We start from the raw sequence: 19,313 nt of genomic DNA on the forward strand, positions 1-19,313 counted from the left end.
TGAGCATTCTTGGTGCAGTGGATAGTCACAAAAGGGTAAGGCATAGAACTGATGTGATCCAGACACACAAAACCTTGCCAAGCATCTGAAGTGTGAATGAATATGGATGTGATAAGCTTATTTTACGTCTAGTGTTACCAGGAAACTTCAAAGAGGCAGAAGACTTAACAGGTTAAGTGACATTACTTTGAATTTGGGCCCCATCACACACAGGTATAGGAAAGAATCTCCAGAAATTTTCTTCTGATGGAACACACTTGAATAAAGACCCTTCCCCACCTGGGAAGGAGGAAATAATAGATGTGTAAATTCTTACCATAACCATCGATGTCTTTCTCTTCTATCTTGCAGTATTCTTTATATGAGGGAATCCTCCACCATGGGCGACCTGACGTCCGGCCAGTATACAAAAGATTTTAAGTACCGCTAGCACGTGAGACATCACATGAATGGCTTAGGAGAACATCATCCATATAAGTAACATCTGCACATACAATCCTCAGAACTGAGTGCCCCAGGAGGAATGCCAGCCTAAGGAAAACAAGAAGGTTATCAGACATCCAGAACAAAAGCAAGTACCAGGGAGAAGGAGGAAGTGACAGAATGCTGCAACATAGAAGAGAAGGACATCTATGGTTATGGTAAGACTTTATACAACTCTTCTACGTCCTTCTATTCTAATGCAGTATTCTTTACATGAGGGAGAGTACCAAAGAGGAAACCTGGGAGGAAGAAGGACCAGAAGAGCTTTCTAGAAAACCAAGAATGGCTCTTGCAAAACCAGCTGCAAATCTGAAAATGCCAACCAGTTTGTAATACTTGGTGAAGGTATGTACAGGAAGTCCAAGTAGATGCTTCTAAAATGGAATTAGTATCAAAACCCTTAAAAAAAGCATCCAAAGAACCACAGACCTAGTACAATGAGTCTCAACACAAAAGGGAGGCTCTTCCCCTGGAAAAAAATAAAAATAGCCTTTGAAATCCAAGAGGAAATACTCTGCGTAGAAACAGGCAATCCCAGAGCCCTGGGATAGAAAGAAGCAAAAAGCTGATCAGATTTCCTGATAGCCTTATTTTAATCCAAATAAAATTTGAGTTGTCCATGTACATCCAAGGTGTAAAATCATCTCACTAGAGGATCGTGGAGAAGGCAAAAAAAAAAAAAAAGGTGGGCAAATGAATAGTTTGAGATGCAACTAATTCACAACCTTTGGCATAAAGGAAGGGTTGTTATGCAAAGAGACCCTGTCCTTATGGAAAATCAAAATAGGTGGATAAGCCATTTAAGGCTTGAAGCTCAGAAACCCTTCCGGCAGAAGTCAAAGCTAGTAACAGAAAATTTTTAACAGAACAACTGTGGTGTTGTCTGTAAAAAGTTTTAGGAGGTCCTGGACAGAAAACAGGATGGAAGGCTTGAAGAGCTAAAATGAGACACCTCATCTCTTAAATGATCCTCCTTTTGAGAAAGAGACCAAAGGCCCTGTACCTTCATGGAAGCAAAGGTTGCTCCCCATCCAAGGTCGGATGCATCTATAAACTCTTAAGTGGGAAGAGGTACAGGAAAATCTGCTGAATCCACCAAAGAAGTTCCTTTTCGAGACAAGGGAGAAGATGAACCACCAACTCCAGTGGATGTACATGATGAATTAAAACTGATTTCAGGTACCACTGAAATTTCCTCATCATTTGAAGTTTGGCTAGAGATAGCATGGGAACGGTGGATATTAGAAACCCAGGAGCCTAAGAAACTCCCTGGCTTAAGAGAAGGCAGAGATGACAGCATATCTATCTGCAACCTGCACCCCAGAAAGATGTAGTCCTGTGAAGGGGAAAGAAAGGACTTCTTGAAATTTAGTGTGAACTCCAACTTTTGCAGAAGAAAAACAGTGAACTATAGATTTTGTTCCGGGGTCTCTAGACAAGGAGCTACAAACAGATTCTTCAGGTAAGAGTAAACCTGGATGCACTGAAGTCTGCAGTAAGCAATGACTGGAGTGAGGCATTTTATGAATACCCTTGGGGCAGTGGAAAGACCAAAGGGCAAAGTTGAGAAATGACATTGCAAGGAAGCAATACAGAAATGTAAAAATTTACTATAAAGGGGATGAATGGGAATATGAAGATAAGCTTACTTGATTCCAGAGAGGCCATGTAAGCCTAAGGAAGAATAAGAGGAAACAAGGTTTGCAAGGACAGCATGCGGAAGGTAGGAACTTTCAGAAAAATATTGAGGTGAGAAAGATCCAGAATGGGTCTCCATGGGACATCTTTCCTGGGTACGAGAAACATCCTTGAGTAAAAAAAAAAAGTACAGTTTTGTACCTACCATAAATGTAGATGTTCGAAGACCAACATTGCTGCAGTCCTGACACTTGGGTAGTCCGCTGTCCACGGTCGGCCCGAATATCAAAGTATAAGGCTGACGTCGGTCAGGGCGCATTTAACTGACGTCAGGACGTCAGGGTACAAATGCGCATGACCGGCGTCATATCCTCAGTCTTTTCTTGCCCCAGATGTCAGAAGACCTTAAAAATAAAGGTCAAAACCAAAAGACAGCAAACAAATAACCAACCACCCTTGCACTAACTATATGGACAATATATACAATATACACAAAATGTACAACCCAACCCACACAACCACCTCCAACTACAGAGGGGAAGGAGGGAGGGTAATTGACTGCAGCAATGTGGATCTTCGAACATCTACATTTATGGTAGGTACAAAACTGTACTATGTTCTTCATCTCACATTGCTGCAGTCCTGACACTTGGGTAGAATCCCAAAGCAGAGGTAAGGGAGGATGGCTAACTATAAGGAAGCAGGAGCTGCCAAAATGCCCTGCAAAACCGCAGTGGCAAAACCAGCCCTGGACTTAGAGTAAAGTGGCAGGTGATAATGCCTAGAGAAAGTATGCACAGAACTCCAAGTAGCTGCCTCCAAAATATCCTTGGTTGCCACTCCCCTCAAAAAAGCTGTTGAAGTGGCAGTAGCCCTAGTGGAATGAGGCCTAATCCCAGCTGGAACCTCCTTGCCATGATGGGAATAACAGAAAGCAATGCAAAACCCAATCCACTTAGAAATAGTTTGTTTTGACACAGGCTTGCCCTGAGAACTCAAAGCAAAAGAAACAAACAACTGCTGAGACTGCCTGAACCCTTTAGTTCAGTCCAAATAACGCAACTGCCTGTGTACATCCAAAGTGTGCAAAATCTTTTCCCCCTTATTTTGGGGATTTGCATAAAAAGTAGGCAAATGAATAGTCTGGTTTAAAGCCACACTAGAAACCACCTTAGGCATAAAGGAAGGATTAGTACGTAATGATACCCTATCCTTATGGAAAATCAAGAAAGGCTCAACTGCCATAAGGGCCTGTAATTCAGAAACCCTTCTTGCAGAGGTAATGGCCAACAAAAAAGCAGTCTTCCATGATAAATATTTCAACTCAGCAGTAGCTGCAGGCTCAAAAGGTTGTAGAGTGAGTTTCTCCAACACAAAATTGAGATCCCAAGCAGGAGTAGGAGCTCTTCGTGGGGGTCTTATATTCTTTGCCCCTCTAAGAAATTGCTTGAACAAAGGATGAGAAAACAATGGCGGGTCGCAATCATAGTGAGCTGAAATTGCTGCAGCATGAACTTTAATAGAAGAGAAAAACAAACCTTTGTCTAGTAACTCAGCAAGATATTTAAGAGCCACACACAAATTAGGCTCAGAAACATCAAAATCTTTTGCTGCACTCCAAAATAAAAATCTCTTCCATTTATCAGCGTACACTTTCCTTGTACTAGGCCTTCTAGCTTCCAAAATAACATTCAAAACTTGCTGAGGAAGTGGAGGCCCATTATGGTTCAAAACAGAATATGCCAGGCTGTTAGGTGCAGAGAGTGAAGCTTGACATTGAGCAAATGGCTGTCCTCCTGTGACAACAGGTGTGGAATCGAAGGCAAAGGCCATGGAGGCTTCCGACTAGACTTCTTAGTAATGGGTACCAGTGCTGTCGAGGCCAATCTGGAGCTATTAAAATCATCCTTGGCTTGTCCTGTCTGACCTTCAGAAGTACCTTTGGGAGGAGAGGCAGAGGTGGAAAGGCATACACATGAAGATTGTTCCAATTGAAAGAAAGAGCATCCACTCTCCAAGCTGTGGGATGAAACCTTTCGTGCAAAACTTTGGCAGCTGATGGTTTAGTGGAGAAGCGAACAGATCTATGTCTGGAGTTCCCCATGACACTGTCAATTTCTGAAATACATGAGGATCCAATTTCCACTGTGGGGATCCATAATTGCCTGCTCAACACACCTGCTAAGGAGTTCTGTGCTCCTGGCAGAAACCTTGCCTGAAGATTGAGCTGTAAACTGAGAGCAGTCTCCCACAAAATCATTGCTTGCCTGCATAGAGGATAAGAATGCTCCCCTTGCTTGTTGATGTACCACATGACAGTTGTGTTGTCTGTTAGAATCAACACCTGTCCTGGAAGAAGGAATTCCTTGAAAGCTATTAATGCAAACTGGACTGCTAACATCTCCTTCATGTTGATATGTAGATGTTGTAGTCTGACAGGCCACTTGTTTTGTATCCACTTTCCATTTAGATGAGCTCCCAAGCTTTGTCTGAGGCATCTGTCGTTAAAATCTGACTTGCCTCTGGCCGGGTCACAGAGAGTCCCTTGTTTAGGTGACATTCCTGAGCCCACCACAAAAATTCCTTCTGAATGCAAGGTATTATTTGAATGACAGTGTCCAGATCCTGGCAGTGCTGTGTCCATACATTTTGAGATACCATTGTAGCTTCCTCATATGCAGTTTGGCATTGGGAAGCACCAGAATACAAGATGCCATGAACCCTAAGGCTTGAAGGACTGTCCTTGCAGTCAGCCCGACTGATGAGATAGTTGATGGAAGTAAAGGGATAGACTCTTTTGTTTGTCCGGGGTTAAAAAGGCCATCTGGGCTGCTGTATTCAGTCTCACACCCAGAAAGCACATGTCTTGAGAGGGTACTAGACTGGACTTTATTTCGTTCACAGAATACCCTAGGCATCTTAGCACTGCTATCACATATTCCAAATGACGAAGAAGCTCTTCCCGTCCTTGAGCCAGAATTAGGCAGTCGTCCAAATAAGGATAGATCTGTATTCCTTTTAGTCTGAAGAAAGCTATCACTGGAGCCAGAACTTTCGTGAACACTCTGGGCGCAGTAGATAAGCCAAAGGGCAATGCAGAGAACTGATAGTGAGAAGTCCCAGCTCGAAACGCAGATACTTTCTGCAACTGAGTCTGATAGGAACATGAAGGTAAGCCTCCTTGAGATCCAAAGTTACCATCCAATGATCTTTGCCCAGCAGAGGTAAAAGCTGCTGCAACGCCAACATTTTGAACTTGGGAATGTCCAGATAAGTGTTGAGGATAGATAAATCCAAAATTGGTCTCCACGTGTTCCCCTTCTTTGGTACTAGGAACAGGCGAGAATAAAATCCTAGGCCCACTTCTGGCAGAGGGACCGGCTGTATGGCCCCTAGTTGGAGCAACAGAGAAACCTGTTTGTGAGCCTCTATTCTTTGTTGAGGAGGAACGCCTGGCATGTCTTTGAAAGGAGGCAAGGTATGGAAATAAAACCTGTAGCCGTGGTGTATGATATCCAATACCCATCTGTCCTGGGTAATTAAACTCCAATTTTCTTTGAAAAGTGCCAACCTTCCTCCCAAAGGTGCTGCCAGACGAGCAGGCTCTGGCAGCTGAAAAGGCAGGTCATTGGGTCTGCTTACGAAAGGACTGACCCCTGCCCTCACCCGAAGCCTGTGCAGGAGAACTCCCTGTTCTAGGCCTGAAAGAGCCCTGAGCCCTGCCCTTACCACGTCTAGATCTACCCCTAGACTGGGAATCATAAGAAGGATAGGTCCACCCCTTAGTAGGCCAATTTCTACTAAACTTTGGAGGCTGGACCTGCAAAAAATCTTTAACAGTCTGCATAGACTTAGCCTTGTCTTCCATTTTCTTTAAGACTGTCTCAACAGGAGGACCAAACAACACGTCAGATTGTAAAGGAGCATCTAAAATCCTTGTTTTAACATGTTCAGACAAATTCTGATCCCTTAGCCAGGCGTGCCTGCGAAGAACAGTCCCAGTGGCAGCCACCCTGGACGAGGCCTGTACAGCATCAAAACCACATTGCAAAGAATGCTTACCCACCTGTTCAGAAACATGTACTAAATCTTGCAACTCTTTACAATCAATACCTACTGCCAGAGCATCAACCTTAGACTTCAATTGTGAAAGGAGATAGTTTTGGTATTTCAACATGTGAAACTGGCAATTCAGAGCCCTCATAGCAAGAGTGGAAGAAGTATAAACTTTCTTTCCCCATCTATCCAAGGCCCTAGCCTCCTTATCTGTAGGAACCGGATTCTTAACAACAGAAGCCTTAACACCCTTAGGCCCCTGGCTAACAGTTTCTGGGTCTGCCCTAGGACTCGATACTTGTGAACTTCAGGCACCCTGTAATACCTATCCGGCTTAACAGGAGCAGGAGGCAAAGAATCAGGATTAAGAGAAGCCTCTGTAAAAACATCTTCCACTACATCCAAAACAGGAGGTATAGCCAAAGGCCTATGCGGGGGTAAAAACAGAAATTTCCTAAGCCTTTTCCTGGAATCAGAGAAGTCCTGACCTTCCCACTTAAAATGCTCCATCATGGAATGAAGAGTTTCTGAAAAAGAAAAATCCTCAGGAGGAGTAGCAGAAGGAGTAGAATCATCCACATCAGAATCAGAATAAGGAGAGTACTCCTGCAAGTCTTCAGCAAGACTCTGAAACATCTGAAGCTTGCTCAAAACCCCCAGCTCAGGCTCCACCCTAGGTCTCTTAGCAGGAGGGGCATAGAACCCCTAATCAAAGTAATCAAATCTTCTGCCATTTTAAGCATATGCTTCTTGGGCATAGTACCTGAAGAGCTAGGGGTAACACCAACTGAAGCTAAACCTGGCCTGCCCCTGGGAGAAGCCTTAGAAACAGAAGGAGAGGGCCTAGCCACCTTAGGAAGGGAGGGAGTATAGTAACCTGAAAAGCCCCCTCAGCCTGACTTGCCTCCTGAGAGGCCACATCTTGCAATAATAAGGTCTCACTCTGGGAACACAAAGAAATCTCCGTGGGGCCACCGGCTCCACCGTCACCTCTAAAGAACCGGCGTCCGGTACAGACGGTTCTTCTAGCCTAGGCTTAACTGTCTTGTCCTTTCGCTTCTTGAGAAGCGGCCGGAGCATCCGACGGCATTTTATAATTGCAGCGCTTCCCAAAGACTAACCTTGCACAATCCAACCTTCTCTTTATAGTGCGTTTATTAAATCTAGCACAAGAGCGACAGCCAACAACGTCGTGCTCAGGCCCTAAGCAAGGAATACACAAAGTATGATAATCTCTATGCGGTATCTGTTTCCCACAAGAAACGCAATTATTAACTTTTTCTGACATCCGTAAATGACTGAGGCAAGAAAAACTAAAATATTCCCCAACGGGGTACTTAGCCAACTTTGAACTCTGTCTGAAACTTCTAAATCGAAAAATCTCAGAACGCCAACCGGCACTCGCAATGCTGCTTCTGCATCGGACCATGCGGCAAAAAAGACTGAGGATATGACGCCGGTCATGCGCATTTGTACCCTGACGTCCTGACGTCAGTTAAATGCGCCCTGACCGACGTCAGCCTTATACTTTGATATTCGGGCCGACCGTGGACAGCGGACTACCCAAGTGTCAGGACTGCAGCAATGTGAGATGAAGAACATCTTTTCCCCTGAGGGGCACAAGGACTTGAATTGTTCCCTGACGCTGCAGCTCCTGAAGCGCCTGTGGAAATGTATACAGTTGGTCTTGAGGTGATTGTGGAATGCCCATGAATGGAGAAAGTTTTCCAGACCATGAAGTACCCTTGTTTAATAACGGAAAGAACCCATGAGTCTTGAGTAACAGTTTCTGAAACTGGAAGAGACAGGGAAAGACCGAAAAAGAGGAACAAGATTGAGGTGAATGTGGTAGTCACAGACTGACTTGTCTGGAAAGGGCTGCTTTTGTGCAGGACCTGGATGAAGGTCTTACATTGAGATGTTCTCCTACCTCCTTTTTTGCTTTTGGAAGTGGGCAGGTGAGTTTGTTTCCTAACAAATGAAGTCTTTGAGAGATAATTCCTCAAATTAGGGAACAGGTGAAACAAAGATGTTTTTAAGTCCTGTAGTTCCTTGCCTTTCTCCTGCAAAGATTTAAACAAACCTGCAGCCCCAAACAAAATACTGCTGTCTAAAGGAGCATCCATTAATTTTACTTTGATATCATCTGAAAGTGGTTGAAGCCTCAGCCATGAATATCTCCCAAGAACAGAGCCAGATGCAACTGCACTGGAAGACGCTTCTGCTGCATCATAGCTGCATTTAATGGAGTGATAAGCTACCTGAGAAGAAATTCCTAAAAGAAACATCAGTAGAGCTTTATCAGGGAGGTGAGAAACTACTTGATAGGCTTGAGAAAGAAGAGCCAAAGCACATCTGGTCATATGGGTTTGGTAATTTATAGCACAGAAAGCTAAGCTGCCAGAAGTATAAACTTTTTTTCCCTATTTTTTCCATAGTACTGCTCTCATCAGACAAGAGAAAGACTGGTAGATGGCAATATCCTGGATGTTTTGTCAGAAGCAATGGAAACCACTACAGGATCTGCTGAAGGATATCTGTACAGAAATTTACAGTTTTCTGGCACTTTATAAAACCAATCAGGCCTTTTAGGGGCATGGGCTTTATAATTTGGGGTCTTGGATGCTGAAGAAAAAGCATTCAAAAAGGCTGGTAAGACTGGAAGTACAACAGAATGGGAAGGAAAATCCATTTTAAAAGCTCATAATATTTTTTCTGCACATCAGAAACCGGAGAGCAGTCACAGTTTAAGAATTCTGTCATTTTAGCTAAGGTTGCCCCAAATGTGATCTCTTCCACTGGTGAATCTGTGCCATTTGACTCTTCCTCACAGGAAGCATATTCAACGGGGGATGGAATTTGAGTGGAATATGAGAATGATTCATCCTGTGAAGAATCCTCAGAAGAACCCTCATCCTTAGAAGATTCCAGCACCCTAACTCTCGAGTGGGGAAGAAGTTAAAGGAGAAAAAGGATCAGCTTAAGGAGGCTTAAGATCCATGACTGCATTAAGCAAGCCTTGAGAAAGTTTCCCAGTCTGATTGTGGAGTCTTAGGTGCAGAAATGTGCTTGGTTTTCTGCTCGTTTTTCAGTCTGACAACCTGACGGAAAGTCGAGGGACATGACGCAGACCTGCACTCAATAACATTAGTGGGAATATCCTCCCTAACTAGTACCTGATGGATACCACCTAGGGCCTTCCGAAATAAATAGCCTTGGGTCCCCTGACCAACCGCTGTGGATGTCTGCATGGCCTTCAAGGACGTGCCTAAGGTGGACTCCTTGACAGCGTCAAATGTGGTACCAGCTGAAGAACCAGAGCCAACCTGCGGGTCTTCATCAACCTCGAGAGAGAAGTCAGAGGTAGAAGGCACAGCTGAAGATTCAGACCCCGGCCTTCTTGGGTTTCCTCTTAAACACAGGCTTGACAGAAGTCCCCATAATGTCCCTAGCTAACTGCTTCAGTCATTGATTTTCTAATAAATCTTAAGGGATGAAAGATGCCTACGTGGGGTCTTAAAATGAAGGCCTGGCAAATACAGCAAGATGTATGGTCGTGCGTAGGAGAGAAGTCGTGACCATCCTTGTGCAGAACTTGCCTTTCCTGGATGACATGAAACCCTCACAACAGAAAGCAGTAGCAAAAGAAAAAAGAAAAAACCCAATGGGGCACATATCTGAAAAGTAGACCAGCAGCAAATGACTTGGGCGAACAGATCTGATTGAAGATAGCGTTCAGACTGTGGCATACAGAGGACTACATGTGCGGACGTCACTTTTATGGCAGACATTCCCCTCAGCCATTCGTGCGACATCTCATGTACTAGCAGTACTTAACAGCTTTTGTATATTACAATAGAAGGACATCCAATTCCGTCACACCTTGGGACTGCATGCGATGAACAGGGGAAACGGTCTGATCTGGAATTTTCACCCAGTGCCATCTGCAACCAAAATGAATGATTTGCAGAACCCATTTATCTGGGAAAATCTGTTTCCAAAGAGAAAAATGGAGATTCAGACTTTCCGGGGGAAAAAAGGGGCCAGGGTGGGAGGGGGTCAAAAGGTCTTTTAAATAATCATTCAGACTTAGACTATCTTTGATTTTGGGAAAATGAAGACTTTTTTGGAACCCCCTTGCCATTTCTTCTTACATGCATGTTCACCCAAATTTTGAGACCGTTTATTCTGTTTTTGCCAAAACTGGATGAGGAGATAGAAAATCCCTTGGACAACCTGGAAAAGGAAGGCTGAAAATCTAGAGATTCCCTGGATCAGCCTGCCGCTTTCATCACACTTTCTGACCACCTCTGCAGCAGAGAAGCCAAACACTAAATTTCTATCCAAGGGAAAAATTGAAATCTCACTTGTATCATCTGAAAGGTTCTGAGAATCCAGCCATGCAAATCTCATCAAAATAGCACCAGTGGCCACAGCTCTAGAAGTATTAACAGAGTCGTACACACACTACAAAAGAATGAGGAGGGACATGTGCAACAGAAGAAACCACGTTATTTAAAGCAGACTTTTTTTTCCTCAAAAGACAAAACTACAGATAAAACATTCCTCAAATTCACAATTTGTGTGAACAAACTAATGTAAGAGAATGACAAAGTCAGTTGCAGAAGTATACACTTTTTCCCATACTTATCAATAAATTTCCCATCCTTATCAGAAAGAGTAGAACTGGAATTAAATAACTGCTTAGCTGCATTTGGGTTCAACTAAAGCTATATCTGGGTCAGGTTTGGGAACAGCCAAAAGACTGAGGAACGTTACGTATCCTATCTGCCTTTTTAGGTGCAGCTGGCAGTCAGGAAAATTGCAGGCAGTTATACACACATATCCTCTAAAGCACACAAGAATGGGTGCAGGTTCTGGAAAAACTTTCTACCAATGAAAACACTGACACACACTAGCAACAGTTTCTAAGAAACAGAACCCCCCCCCCCCAGGGAGAATCAGAAACTGAAGTCTCCAGATTTTGAATCAGAAATCTGAGGAAAAAACCTGCATCCATCCCTGCATCTTCTTGTTCAAATTTAGAATCCTTAGTTTCTTCGGGAAAGAAGAATCCCACTTTCTTTTATCAGAAACTACTTTACAAGAAGGATCAACTGCCTGAATTCAACCTTGAGCCAGACACAGTAAACTACTCCTATCCAAAGAAATTTGAGGAGGTGGCAGTACATGTTTGGTTTTCTACTACGTTTTGACATGAAAAATGGGGTCACCCATGTTACTAATGGCAGCAGCCACTTCCCCAGGGGCAGGTACTGCATTCTGACACAGAGAAGCCTTCCCTGTTCCCTCTCCTAGGACCGACAGGAGTGGCTCTCCTTTGCTCACTGAGGGGACCCCAACAGGTGCAGACAGCATAGCTAACCATTAGCCCATAGCGGCTGTAGGTGGTACACCAGAGGGATCAGGGTTAAAAGATGAGTAGTCTGAGGTACAACAAATGGCCGTAGCAGAGTAAACCTGTGGGCTGAGGCAAACTGCTAGCCTGCAGTGGTGGCAAAGGCTGTTTGCTTACCTTTTTCCTTCTGTGGCTGGAATGGCTTACCGTGGGACTGGTAATCTGTTCTGTGGTCAAGCCGAAAATGGTGCCTCTTTCCTGAAGACAAGCAGCAATTGGTAATGAACACTAAAAGTAACTTTTGTGTACTGGTAGACAAGAAAAAACACAGTAAAAGATGCTTTAAAACACTACACCAACTTGAAAAATACCCCCCACCCCCAAAAACGTTTTTGTTTACTTAGAGAAAAAAAAGTTCTCCATTTAGAAAGTATGTTGGCCTCAAGACAGTCCACTAAAAACACAACATTCCTAACTTCCTTGAAAAGGAAAGTACTAAAACATTAACAAAATTAAGACATTGAACCCCCCCACACACACACAAAAGGGAACTTATCTGACCAGCAAAGCAAAGAACAAGTCAACCATCAATCCTCGAAAGCCTCAGAGGATTGTATTCTTCTGAATCAGTAAAGATATGAAGGGCTTCTCGCTCAAACTTGTCTTAGTCAGCTCAGTTCAAGCTGCTTGTCAGTTTGAGTACACAGGTGCCCAGATGCTTCAGAGGCTGAACGGCTGTTACATCCTCATCCGGATATAACTCGTATAACTAAGGCTACTGCAGAAATTATTAGTATAAAGTAAACAAGAAAACAGTGTGAACCCTGGCAACTTTGAACAGTGTTTATTTATAGTTGGAGGAAACCAAGTAACAAGACACTGGAATGGATAAGGGGGCTGGGTCCATTACCTTTCTTATGGCCTTATTTGACAATGATCCAGCTCTGGTCTTTCTCATGAAAACACAATTCTTACTCAGTGAAACCTGGAGTTCTTCTACTACAGAAGAGGCACTGCAAATGAAAACTCTGTCAGAATCTACTTTATGCATTCTCACTTATTATAACACTTTTTCGGGGATGTCCAGGACTTCCGAAAGTCCATTTCAATTTAAGTACAAGTTTCAACAGTCGCATCACCCAACAGTCCGTAATCAAACAATGAAAGCCAAATAACAGTTCCCAAAGAGATGCAACAGACAAAACATATTAACAACCAAAAATTAAAAAATATTGTTCTCTCTCTCTTTTAAAGCTGTACAAATCTTTATGTCTGAGGTGGAGGAGTTGGGCTTCTAGGAGATGTCTGTGAAAGCTCTCGAAGCCACACCAACCAGCAGATGAACATCTGCTAATTTCCAAGGATAGAGGTTTATAATGCAGAGATCCTTATGATGAACACTGACAGACCCAAATCACTTAAGGTCAGAGACAAATTTACTTCTGTATTTTAAGGTAATTTAAAAATGTAGTTTCTGTAACGTGAGCATCTAGCAACTGATTTACCACACACCTCCGTAAAACAAACTTATACATTACTAGAAGTTGAGAAGCTAGAAAACTGACCACATCTAGTTTTGATTAGTCATAGCAAAGTCATCAGGATGGCAAATTAATTACTGTTCTAGAAACAGAAAGTATAGAACATTTATGTTGCTCATATTAGACATATGAACAATTAAAAAAAAAATAAAACAAAAGTGAATCAGTTATTTTTATGACACTGCATAAAAAAGAACTTGGTAGTTACAAAATGGCCATGAAGTCTTAATATTTCATGGAAACATACACAGTTTTCAACTCCTGCTCAAAACAAAGTGGCCATACACTCACCCTTCCTACCACTCCTCTTCCTCGTACAGTTTCTAGAGTTCCCGTCAAACTAAAAATTCTCCAGTGTCGTTCCCGCAACTGTACCACTTCATTTCCGAGGTTCTCAAGTCGTATGCAATATCGCCACTGATACAGGAAAAATGACAATGTACAGAATTAGTCTGTGTTAATCTACCATCACAAAAACGCATGAAAGTGCCAAACACATCAACTTTCAAATCTTCCTATGGCAGGGTCTTTCTCAACAGGAAATGCAGAAATCTTGCCTCCTTTCCACAACATGCATTTCAGATGATTTAATGAATGACCGAAGAATCCACCACACTGGGCAAGTAGCAATGCACTACTGATGTTTGTGTGTGTGGGAGTTGGGTCTTTCTGTGCAGGACTGAAGACAGTTTCCCCAAGGAACACGTGCTTAAAACACTTAGGAGACAGTTTTCATGGGAATAAATAAAAATGTCACCTACATCCCTCATTCTCTCCCTGAAATGATTTTATGCATACAATTCTGTGCCTTCCTTCTACCAAAAATACAGACATGCATGTAAAAGAAATTATACAATGTTAACAGCAAAGATTAGAAAACACTAATTTACTGATCTTGTCAGATAAACTGGGCAATTAAAAAAAATCTGCTTTGTGTTTTAGCCACAAGTGCACAGAACGCAACCAGTGTAATTACAAATTTCCTGGGACTTCTGCTCATTATTTTACTTGCATCTCTTTTACAACTACCCCAGAAAGCAACAATGCTACTCAACAGTAAGTGAACAATGAGGTATTCATCTCCTGTTTGCAACATGTTGGCTGTGTGTGTGTGTGTGTGTGTGTGTGTGTGTGTGTGTGTGTGTGTGTGTGTGTGTGTGTGTGTGTGTGTACAAATCTAAATCTGGAGTGCAAAAATCACTATCATAGGTACCACCACTAAGATGCATGCATTCCTTCTGTCTTTCCCTTCTCAAAGGCTAAATCAAACACAGAATATGGTCATACACAACACAGCGGCGGCAAAAATCTATCACTTTGCCATGCCATAACAATGACAAATACAAATACCGAACACTGACCCCCAAATGTTTCTTCAAACACAGTGGCAAAATGGCTCATTTAACATTTTTGCTTTAAAACTTCAGCTTGAAGGTGCCCTCTTGCCTCACTCTACTACATGCAGTTTTCAATTTTCCTGGTATCTGTACAAGTTTGCTATGGATACTCCAAGTTTCACCTGCCTCTAGTACACGTGTTGTTCAGGAACTTTAAGCCTTCCACATAGGTATGTATTCATTTGTTTATAGGACAAGGGATAAAAAAAGGTTACATAAGGGGCACCTTCCATATGTCTGTACTCTTTTCCTCTGTGCTAAGATCAAGGATGAAAAAAGTTATATGAGGAGCAAGTTCACTATTTAATGGATTAACAATTTAAATAAAAGGAAAAAGGTCAGCTGGTAGACACCACACCCAAAAATTGGAAATTAAACTGCATTCTCAATGTGAGAGGACAGGGGTTGGGGTAACTGCCACCTTCTCTGCCCGACTGATTAGTATAATACATAAATCAAAACAGCTAGATAGCACAGTGCATGCACTTATGGTGAAGACAGCACACACACGGACAGAGAAAGTTACAGATCATCAAGACAGACTATGTACAGAGAAGATGGATGGAGCTGGATATTAAACTCTGCATGCTCATGTTACACCACTGATTAAGCTAAAGCCACAAAAAGCGTACAAAGGGACAAGGAGACAACAAATCTGCCCCAGGGTAGTGGATACTGCAAGCACAATCCAGCAGGTTATAAACAGAACGAAGCATAAAAATGCACTGCAAGGAAAAAGTAAAAATGTGGAAATAGACAAAGTAGGTATGTAATTTAAAGCTGCTATTCTGTCAGCATTCAGAAAACAGAAAAATAACAGCAAATATAATAGTAGGCTACAGTATGCTGCTCTGTCTCCAGAAAACAAACAACCATTTCAACATTCTGAATAGCGATACTGGATGCATACGAGAGATGGAGTCAAAGGCATGACTATTCCATTCTACAAAATAAAGTCAGCCTTCCTAGAATTCTGCATATTTGTAGGAGGCTTTCAAATGCCACTGTACACTGCACTCTTCCAAGTGCCAACTGAAACTAGCACATGTATATGCAAAGAAAACTGAAGAAACAGTAACCCATACCCTTGTCAATACCACTAACTTAATGGTAAATTGTTTCTCTCTGATCCTTCTAAAAATGCAGGTCAACCAATCTATAGAAGAAAAAAAAACCCCAAAAAACAGAAAAATGTTAATATGTATTCTATTTACCCAGGAAGGTGGAGTATTTCTGTCTGTGCAAGCTGGGGACTTGGCCTAAAAGAAAATAAGGCGAAGAAGCTAAACTGGAATGAAAACTGACATACTGCCTCACTTTTTGTTGTGCCTAATGTAACCCACTAAACTGGGTAATGGTCAGTAAGTAGTAGGGACCTTGGAGATAAATACATTTCTAGACACCATGGTAAACACGGTCATAGACAAGAAAACATTTTATTCATTAAAATTTCCAATTCTGGACTTCAACAATAACAAAACACAAACAGCTTCCAGCCGACTGAGAACTTGGAGCAGATTTATTCTTTTGATACTGTCTGGGATTAAGGCACAGTCCCAGACAAAGACTTTAGGGGGTCAGAGAACTTGCAACAGCAAGATAACTTTCTTGCAGGAGTGCTGCAAATCATAAACCTAAGAAAAATCAGTTACCAGGTAAAGAAGCAACGTAAGCAGCCAAGTTGTACTACAAACTGCTGTGACACTCCAAGTCTATTTGCTGAAATCACCTTTATGAAGCTCAAATTGTCTGCCATTCATATACTCTCTAAGCCTACAAAATGTTTGTCATATTATCTGTTTAGTTGTTTTTCTCTTTTCCCTCCTTTTCAACTAAGCTTTAAAATTTGACAAATTGTACATACAGACCAAGCTAGAAAAAGAATCTATAAATACCATACACACTCAGTAAAACTGATTCAGATGTAGTATGTGCAAAAATTAAGCAGAGAAAAACAACTGTACCCACATGGTGCACATAAACTATGTCCAGTGTTACTGCCACACTTGTTTTTTTTTTTTTCTCTGAAGAAACTTAGTCTTTCTACGATGCTGAATGATACATAACGTGTAATAATTTAAAACTTCCACTTGTTTAATCAGTCTATCTAGGACAACACTTTCAAATAAATATATGCACACCTCTTCAGCTGTATGTCAAACATTCTGCATCTCATGACAAATTACTGAATTCTGTCATCAGCTATCACAGACAAATAATTTCTCAACATTCAAAATGAGCTAAAAACTAAACCCACTTATATTCAGTGCAGCCAGCTGCACGTTATAAAAATGAAGACTAGATGTTCTTAAGGAAAGGAGTCATCCAAAATCATATCCCTCAACTCTACATGTAACCGATGCATTGTCTGCCCCCTGCTTCCTGGTTCTCACTTACCCCAGTGGTTCTTGTTTGTTCTGGTAGAGTTTCACTGAATCATGATCCTATGAGCCTGTTATAAAATCGGTAGGGTTAAATCCATTTTATGTAAAGTACTCCAAAGCTGTCTAAGAAAGTTGAGCCTGGACATTTATTTTACATAGTGGGGGTATCCTCCACAACCCCATTACTTAAACATGATAACTCCATAGTTAACACCACTGCAGGGGAAAGATAACTTGGGAAAGGAGAAAGCAAGTTGTCTGTAAAAAGAAGTTATGTACCTACCATAACGTTCCACGTTAGTTGTCTTCTTCTCGCCTTCTTTCTTGCTGGTTGGGTTTGGAGCCGATCCTCGGCTCCAACTCGGCCATCTTCAAAAGCTCGAGAGCTGCATACTGGCTCGAGTCCACCCCACATTCCATGATGCCTAGCACTAGATACCCAGATCTTGTTTGGTAAGACTAACTGCAGACATAATAAAGGAAAGGATCCTATCCTGGAATATATAAAACCTCCAGAGAGGCTACTAGACAGAAAGGAATAGCCAGAGAAGACTCAGCCAGCGAACAAACACCATAAAGAACTCTTCCCGGTCAACAAGGATAGGGGGATGGAGGGTGGGACGCAAGAAAGAAGGCAAGAAGACAACTAACATGGAACGTTATGGTAGGTACATAACTTTATGTTAAGTTGTCTATCTCGCCTTCATTCTTGCTGGTTGGGACAGCGTCCCTAGCACCTAAAATCCTGGGTGGCTCATCGGAACAAACTCTTCAGAACAGTGGAACCAAAATCAGCTCTGTTCCTGGAAACCAAATCCAACTTATAATGTGAAATGAAAGTATGTGGGTTGGCCCACGTAGCCACAGCACAAATAGATTCCATGGGCAACCTAGCCTGAAAAACCACAGAAGTGGCTAAAGCTCTAGTGGAGTGACCTTTTGGTTTAACAGGTAACTCTTTATTCCTCAGTTGATAGATAAATGTGATGACAGAAGTCAACCACCTGGACAAGGTTACTTTTGAAACTGGAAGACCTTGTTTAACCTCAGCATAGGAAAGGAAAAGTTGGTCAGATTTCCTGATATCTTTCGTTCTATGCAAATAAAAGCGTAGTTGCCTGTGAACATCTAACTGATGCAATTTGTATTCCTCCCTGTTGGAGTGGTTGGAAAAAAACACAGGAAGATCTAGGGACTGATTCAAGTTATTTTCTGAAGAGACCTTAGGAAGGAAGGAAGGATTAGTCCAGAGAGCAACCCCATCATTGTGGAATACTAGGTATGGAGGACGGGAACAAAGAGCCTGCAGTTCCGAAACTCTTCTGCCTGAAGTAATGGCTACCAGAAAGAGTTTTCCATGATAAAAACTTCAGGGAACAAAAAGCTGCAGGTTCGAAGGGAGGCAATATTAGAGAAGCTGAAATCAAATTTAGATCCCACGGAGGTGGGGGATCTCTCACTGGAGGCCTGAGCAGAGTGGTACCTTTGAGAAAGGCTTTACACAGCTTGTGCAACATATTTCCCGACAGGCCAATGCGAAAATTTGAAATTGCAGCTAACTGAACTCTAATTGTAGCGGAAGCAGACCCAGAATGGAAGAGTTCCGCAAGAAAATCCAGAATGTAGTGTATAGGGGCTGAAAAGGGGTCTATACTCAGTCTCTGCCCAGGAAGAAAAACGCTTCCACTTACTAGCGTAAGTCTTTCTAGTGGTAGACTTGTCCGATGATAAAATAATTTCCCGCACAGATGGGGAGATATCTGGAAGCTTGGCTAAGGCTGGAAGTGGAACAACCAAGCAGTGAGCTGGAGAGATTGCAGGGATTGGTGCAGCCCGCCCGACTGATGGATCAGAAGGTCTGGAACTAGGTCCAGAGTCCAAAGCTGCTTGAGAAGATGATGATGCAGGAACGGGAACCATATTTGTCGAGGCCAGTAAGGAGCAATGAGGATCATTTTGCAACCCAAAACGGTAGCTTTCTGTATCAGTTTTGGAATAAGGGGAAACGGAGGGAATGCATAAAGAAGTCCCTGAGGCCAATCGTGGACTAGAGCGTCTCTGGGGGAATGTCCGGGAAGTGGAAGGAAAGAGAAGAATTTGTTGCATTTGCTGTTGAAGGGGGTGGCAAAAAGGTCACAGCAAGGCTGGCCCCATTTGCGGAATATTTGGTCCGCAACTACTTGATTCAGAGACCACTCGTGAGGCATGAGAATTGCTCTGCTCAGTCTGTCTGCTATGACGCTGGACTTCCCAGGGATGTGCATTGAGATCAGAAACCATTGGGAAGAGATTGTCCATTGCCAGAATCTGAGTGCTTCTCAACATAGGGGGTAGGACTTAGTTCCGCCCTGCTTGTTGATGTACCACACTACTGACATATTGTCCGTTTGAATTGCAATGGTCCCAAGTAGGAAGAGAGTCCTGTAGAGCTTGCAACGCTAGAAGCACGGCCCCC

At 42.6% G+C, this 19,313-nt stretch overlaps 1 protein-coding gene across 1 annotated transcript in view; it reads right to left on the minus strand.

Moving 5' to 3' along the window:
• Window positions 1–19,313, minus strand: part of POLDIP2 (DNA polymerase delta interacting protein 2) — a 1,361,368-nt gene that overhangs the window by 382,661 nt on the left and 959,394 nt on the right. The window contains exon 9 of the mRNA XM_044054380.1: window positions 13,369–13,494. Within this exon, the coding sequence (XP_043910315.1) occupies window positions 13,369–13,494 (126 nt within the window). The remainder of the gene's footprint in view (window positions 1–13,368; window positions 13,495–19,313) is intronic.

Source organism: Protopterus annectens, chromosome 13.part0 (assembly GCF_019279795.1).
Source record: "Protopterus annectens isolate FY-2018-M chromosome 13.part0, PAN1.0, whole genome shotgun sequence".
NCBI lineage: Eukaryota > Metazoa > Chordata > Ceratodontiformes > Protopteridae > Protopterus > Protopterus annectens.